The sequence below is a fragment of the Solanum lycopersicum genome, chromosome 5, assembly GCF_036512215.1.
Source record: "Solanum lycopersicum chromosome 5, SLM_r2.1".
NCBI lineage: Eukaryota > Viridiplantae > Streptophyta > Magnoliopsida > Solanales > Solanaceae > Solanum > Solanum lycopersicum.
This window is the reverse complement of record NC_090804.1, coordinates 59149064-59155063: the sequence shown is the minus strand read 5'-3', so window position 1 is coordinate 59155063 and position 6000 is coordinate 59149064. Positions and strand designations below refer to the sequence as shown.

Genomic DNA, 6000 nt, shown 5'->3' with positions numbered 1-6000 from the left:
TGAGAGTAACTAGGCTTAAGTGTTCCCAACAAGTTTATAACGTGGTAATTCTAGCTATAAAATCCTTTCCTAGTATCTTGCATGCAAAGTGGTAAGTTATGTATCCCTAATTCCTTGGTCCGACAACTAGGAAATTTCACTCCGCACCTTAGTCTTGCTACGTGTGTATGCTTTACTAAACCTTATCATTACCTCATATTATGTATCATAATCGATGTATGGCTTGGTTGTTACTTCGCACCAATCGACACTAGCCTATTAGATAGTATATACTAAATCAATCTTGATAATTTTTTTCTTATTATCTACCTCCTTGGTCCGGCAAGTACCAAAAAGGTGAGTTCTAACGTGTGCACTCGTTAAAAAGACTTATAAATGAATGAATTATCAATATATGCAATACACTATTCTAGAATTGTTATTGTAGCTAGTTTTTACCTTGTTAATTACCCATGGTTCCCACAACCCTAGCTATGGATTTAGTTAACCATGTAAATAATCACACAATTCATATTAGTTTGATAAGAATTCATGCACTTACTTTGATGAGATTGAATTAAACCCAAAAAATTACTTGAATTGATCAATAAGCTTGCAATAAACGATTTTTGGAAAATAGCATAATTTCCCAAAATCATAAGTTCACAACTAGAACAATAAAATCTGAAAAATGCCCAAGAGTCTAACCCCAAAAATAAGGTTTTTCAAGTATTTATAATAATATAGTCCTAACAAAAGAGGGAAATTTATTTAAGGAAAATCTCCCCAAAAACCGCGTATGAGTCGACGATCTGGACGACGAACCGTTGAGGCCACGATGGACCGTCGTGGTCTTGCGTCATCCATACTTAGATTCTTTTCAAGATTGGTACTGGGACTACTTTCAGTTGATAATGACGGATGTGCAGGACGGTTCGTCCTGGAGATGACGGTTCTTTGAGAGCCTCTGTAACCCCACACTTAGTTAGAATCTCCGATCTTCATTCAGCATTTTTTTCTTCATACGACGGTAGCCACCTACGGACCGTCGAGGGGTTGATGGACCGTGATTGCTTCGTAGGTAGTCACTTCTGCAGTTTCAGCATAATTCTTCCGCATTTTCATTCTGGAAAGATTTCCTACAAACAAAGAGAAATATACATTAAAACTAAAACAAAAACGCTTTAGGCGCACACTAAACTAAAGGAAAAAGCATTGAAACTACCATGAAACCACGGTACACCACAAGTTCTCCAAATGTGGTTTTGTCTTAAGTTCATGGCATTCTTGGGCCACATTATTTCCGGTGATGAGATAGAGTTGATACCTAAAAGATAGAAACAGTTGATAGTTGGCACGGACCCACATCCTAAATAGATATAACGAGTTCTTGGGTTTGGCTGGCTATTATAGGAAATTTATTAAAGGGTTATCATCTATCTAATCTCCTTTAACGAAGTTAACTCAGAATACAACCAAGTTTGAGTGGTCTGAATCTTGTGAGAAGAGCTTTTAGGAGTTGAAAAGAGATTGACTACCGCTCCGGTTTTGACCTTACTAGAGGGTACTTAAGGTTTTGTGGTGAATTGTGATGCATCGAGAGTTTTTTTGGGTTCTCTGTTAATGCAGAATGGCAAGGTTATAGCTTATGCCTTGAGACAGTTGAAGGTTCATGAGAACAATAACCCAACCCATGACTTAGAGTTGGATTCTGTTGTTTTCACCTTTAAGATATGGCGTCACTACTTGTATTGGGTTCATGTGGACATATTCACTTATCTCAAGAGCCTCCAATATGTATTCACTCAGAAGGATCTAAATCTCAGATAGAAAAAGTGGTTAGAATAATTCAAGAATTATGACATGAGTATTATTTACAACCAAGGTAAGTCTAATGTAGTTGTTTATGCCTTAATAATGTTGTCCATGGAGAGTACCTCCCCTGTTGAAGAATCAAAGAGGGAGTTAGATAAAGATGTGCACGGACTTGCACGTCTAGGAGTCAAGCTTATGGACTCCACAGAAGGAGGAATAGTGGTGACTAATGGGGCTGAATCACCACTAGTGTCAGAGGCTAAAGAGAAACATGACCTAGACCCAATTTTTGTTGACTTGAATGAAAATGTTCATAAGCAAAGAGTAATAGATTTTGAACAAGGAGGAGATGTTGTGTTGAGGTACCAACGTAGGTTGTGTATACCTAGAGTGGATGGAGTCCAAGAGAGGATACTGGAGGAGGCTCATAGCTCTAGGTATTTCATTCATCCAGGTTCCACCAATATGTACCAGGATTTGAGAGAGGTGTATTGGTGGGATGGCATGAAGAAAAATATTGTTGAAATCATTGCCAAGTTCCCAAATTTCCAATAAGTGAAAATAGAGCACCAAAAGCCTTGAGGTTTGGCTCAAACTATAGAACTTTTGAAATGGAAGTGGGATTTAATTAATATGAACTTTATCACAGGCCTGCCATGATCTCGCAGGGAACATGATTCTATTTGGGTGATTGTCAACAGAATGACAAAGTCAGCCCATTTCTGCTGGTAAAGACAACCTATTTGGCCAAGGATTATGCTAAGTTGTACCTTCAAGAGTGGTGAGAGTTCATGGAGTTCCGTTAACCATTATTTTAGATAGAGATGCACAATTTACTGCACAATTCTAGAAATCTTTCCAGAAAGGTTTGGTTTAGAAGGTGAACTTAAGCACTGCTTTTAATCCTCAAATGGATGGACAAGAAGAACGTATTATCCATAACATAGAAGATATGTTTAGATCTTGTGTGATCGACTTCAAAGGGAATTGGGATTATCACATACCTCTCTTTGAGTTCTCTTACAACAATAGTTATCATTCGAGCATCCAAATGGATCCGTATGAGGTTCTTTTAGAGAGAAGATGCAGATCTCCTATTGCATGGTTCAAAGTTGGTGAAGCAGGGTTAATAGGACCTGAATTAATTCGCCAAGCCTTGGAAAAAGTGAAAGTGATTCAAGAGAGATTGAAAATGGCACAAAGTCGCCAAAAGTCCTACACATATGTTTTGAGAAGGCAGTTAGAGTTCTAGGTGAATGATTGGGTGTATATGAAAGTTTCTTCCATGAAGAGGGTTATTAGGTTTTGTAAGAAGGGAAAACTTAGTCCCGGGTTTATTGTTCCTTACAATATCTCCAAGAGAATTGACGATGTAGCATATGAGTTGGAGTTACCTCAAGAGTTAGAAGCGGTTCATCCGGTATTCCATGTGTCTATGTTGAAGAACTGCTTTGTTGATCCTTCAGTGATTGTATCAAATGAGAATGTTGGGATTAAGGATATTTTTTCCTATGAGGAGGTTTCAGTTCAAATTTTGGATCGTCAAGTTCGTAAATTGAGAACAAAGAAAGTTGTGTGGCTTAAAGTCCTTTAGATGAATCAGTTTATTGATGAAGCAACTTGAGAAGATGGGGAGGATATAAAGAGAAGATATTCATATCTATTTGCTTTTGGAGAGAATACCATTAAAGGTATTAAATTCCCTTCTTAGCGCTTTATAAGATTATGTATAAGTAGGTTGTTATTTGCTTTTGTTGTTGAGTGCTGAAATGATGTTACTACCATTAGCTGAGTGGAAGAGTTCTTATTCATGGATGAATTTTCCCAAGGGGGATATATTGTAACATCTCGTAATTTGAAAAAACTAAGAATAAACTAAGAAACCAAGAATAATCATTGTTGAAAATAAATAGGGAAATCCGGAAAATTTCCTATGTTTAAAAAGTGAATTTCAATTATTTTCAAACGGTCATAACTCCCAGCTCAAGAAGCGTTAAGGTGATTTCTTTATATGATTTGTAAATCCCTTGGAAATATCTTTCCAACTCTACCAAGTTTGCTTATTGTTGATGTCATATGAGGGAGATATGTCTTTCAGAAGTTGGTTTGTTCGGCTGAGAAAAATCCAATCTCTATTTTAGTAAGGGTAAAGTAGTCATTTCACCCTACTCTTTCCTAATTTGTTTTAAGGGTTTAATAGTGGTAAAATTAAGCCTTATTTATGTTTTTATAAGATTGAATACACTTAGGGATTAGGATAAAAGAGAAGAGAAAAAGGAGAATGGATAATAGACAAAGATTTCGCCAAGATCAATGAGTGAATTTCATCGGGGATGATCCGTTTAAGGTATGTAAGATCATTCTATGATGGGTTCTTCCGCTCAAAAAATAATATGTTTAATTCAGTGCAATTAGAGTAGATTGAATGATGAATATTGAAGTTATTCATGAAAAACTATTGAATTTTTGTTGGTTTAGTTGTAGTATTCCCTTGGTTGTTTGATTTATGTTTTCGGGCTATTTTACAGGTCTAAAATATTGGGTATTGAGGATTTTAGTGATCCTAATTGTTTTGGGTGAGATCCATGGGAGTTTAGAAGGTTTAGAATTGAAATTCGGAGAAGGAAAGTCAAAAATCCTGTCTTACAATGTAACACCATCTATCCAAAAAAACCACAAATAAGCTTTACAGAAATCGGCAGGTGCAATTGAAGGTTACCATCAACGGACCCTAGTCTGATCTACAGACCGTACTGTGCATCCATCGTTTTCCACTGAAGCTCCCCTAAAACTCAACCTAGAAAAATCTACTAAGTGTCGATCCACGGAAAGACCTACTGTCCGTAAGTCAAACTACGGTCCGTAGTCAGCATCCGTAGATTGTGACTCAAGTTACCCAGCCTCTCACATAACTAAGAATGACCATCACGGACCATCGTTTGATCTAAGATCCGTAGGTATGACCATAGGTGAAAGTTAATTGTAAGTTAGAGGAGAAATATTATTGGGTCAACTTCAAATGGTCATAAATTTTAGCAACAATTGAATTAGGTGTCCCATGATTTATGAAATCATAAAGAATTCAATTATCTTTCCAGGGCCACCAAGTTTGCTAAAATTTGATCTTCGAGTGAAAATTATATCTATTTTACTGAAGCCCCATCAAGCACACCCAATCGATGGACCGTCGATTGAACGACGGCCCATCAGTCCTGGTCATCGATTGCTCTGACCACAATTACCTCAGGGGGGTTTGGTCTTTTCCTACTTTGTTAGACACCTCAGGCACATCGTTTTGACCCTCAATCTGAGATTTTCGACAATTTAAGCTTAGAAACATAACTAAAACATACCTAAGTCAAATAATTAATCAAAACATAGAAAATTAGAAACAAGAAAGGAGAAACAGATCAAGAACCCTAATAAAGAACGCAACAAGGTTCCATCAGTTCCAGCCCCAAAATATGAAGATTTCTCTATGGATTTATGGTATGTGGAATTCCCCAGTGGGTTCCTTTAATTCATTGGGTCCCTAGTTTTCAGTCAGATTCTTGATTCTCTATCCTGATGAGACCTAGAATTTCTAGATTTTCAACAGGCAAACATGACGATCCAAGAGTATCGGCTCAAGTTTAACCAACTCTCCAGGTATGCTCCTCACATGGTTGCTAACTCCAGTGCTCAGATGAATAAGTTATTGTATGGAGTGCCAGATTTGGTGAAAACTAATTGCAGAAATGCTATGTTACTGGGAGATATGAAGATCTCTAGGATTATGACTCATGCTTAATAGGTTGAGAATGATAAGCTTAGGAAATAGGATAAGGAGAATGAGAAGGCCAGGACTAGGAGCTATGATTAGTATCAACCAAAATCAGGTGGGGGGAAATTGCTCGCAGAGTCAGCAGAATTTTTCAGCCCCGGCCCTTTCATCAGCTTGTGTTCCATCCTCTAAGAACAGGTATAATCAGAAGGTTAGGGCACTAGGCTCTAAGTATCAGGTAAGTATTTCAATAACCAAGACTTACCCCACTTGCTATAAGTTGAGTAAGAACCATCTAGGTGAGTGCCTCGCAGGAAAGGAATGATGTTTTGTGTAGGGTTAGTCTAGTCACAAATTAAGGGATTATCCTTATAGATAGGGCCAACGAGGTGGTAATGGTAAAGCTCAATCTACAATTTCAGCGGCACAAGCAAGTCACGTGA

At 37.5% G+C, this 6000-nt stretch overlaps 2 protein-coding genes across 2 annotated transcripts; both read left to right on the top strand.

Moving 5' to 3' along the window:
* Nucleotides 1-1905: 1905 nt before the first annotated feature.
* On the top strand, nucleotides 1906-2349 carry LOC138348930 (uncharacterized). The gene has a single exon (XM_069298532.1). The coding sequence runs from the start codon at nucleotides 1906-1908 to the stop codon at nucleotides 2347-2349; it is 444 nt and encodes a 147-aa protein (XP_069154633.1).
* A 715-nt stretch (nucleotides 2350-3064) lies between these two features.
* Nucleotides 3065-3388, top strand: LOC109120301 (uncharacterized). The gene has a single exon (XM_019213960.2). The coding sequence runs from the start codon at nucleotides 3065-3067 to the stop codon at nucleotides 3386-3388; it is 324 nt and encodes a 107-aa protein (XP_019069505.2).
* The last annotated feature ends 2612 nt before the right edge of the window (nucleotides 3389-6000 follow it).

Excerpts from the sequence above, each read along its gene's own strand:
- LOC109120301 (XM_019213960.2), top strand. The coding sequence starts at position 3,065 with ATGAAAGTTTCTTCCATGAAGAGGGTTATTAGGTTTTGTAAGAAGGGA.
- LOC138348930 (XM_069298532.1), top strand. The coding sequence starts at position 1,906 with ATGGAGAGTACCTCCCCTGTTGAAGAATCAAAGAGGGAGTTAGATAAA.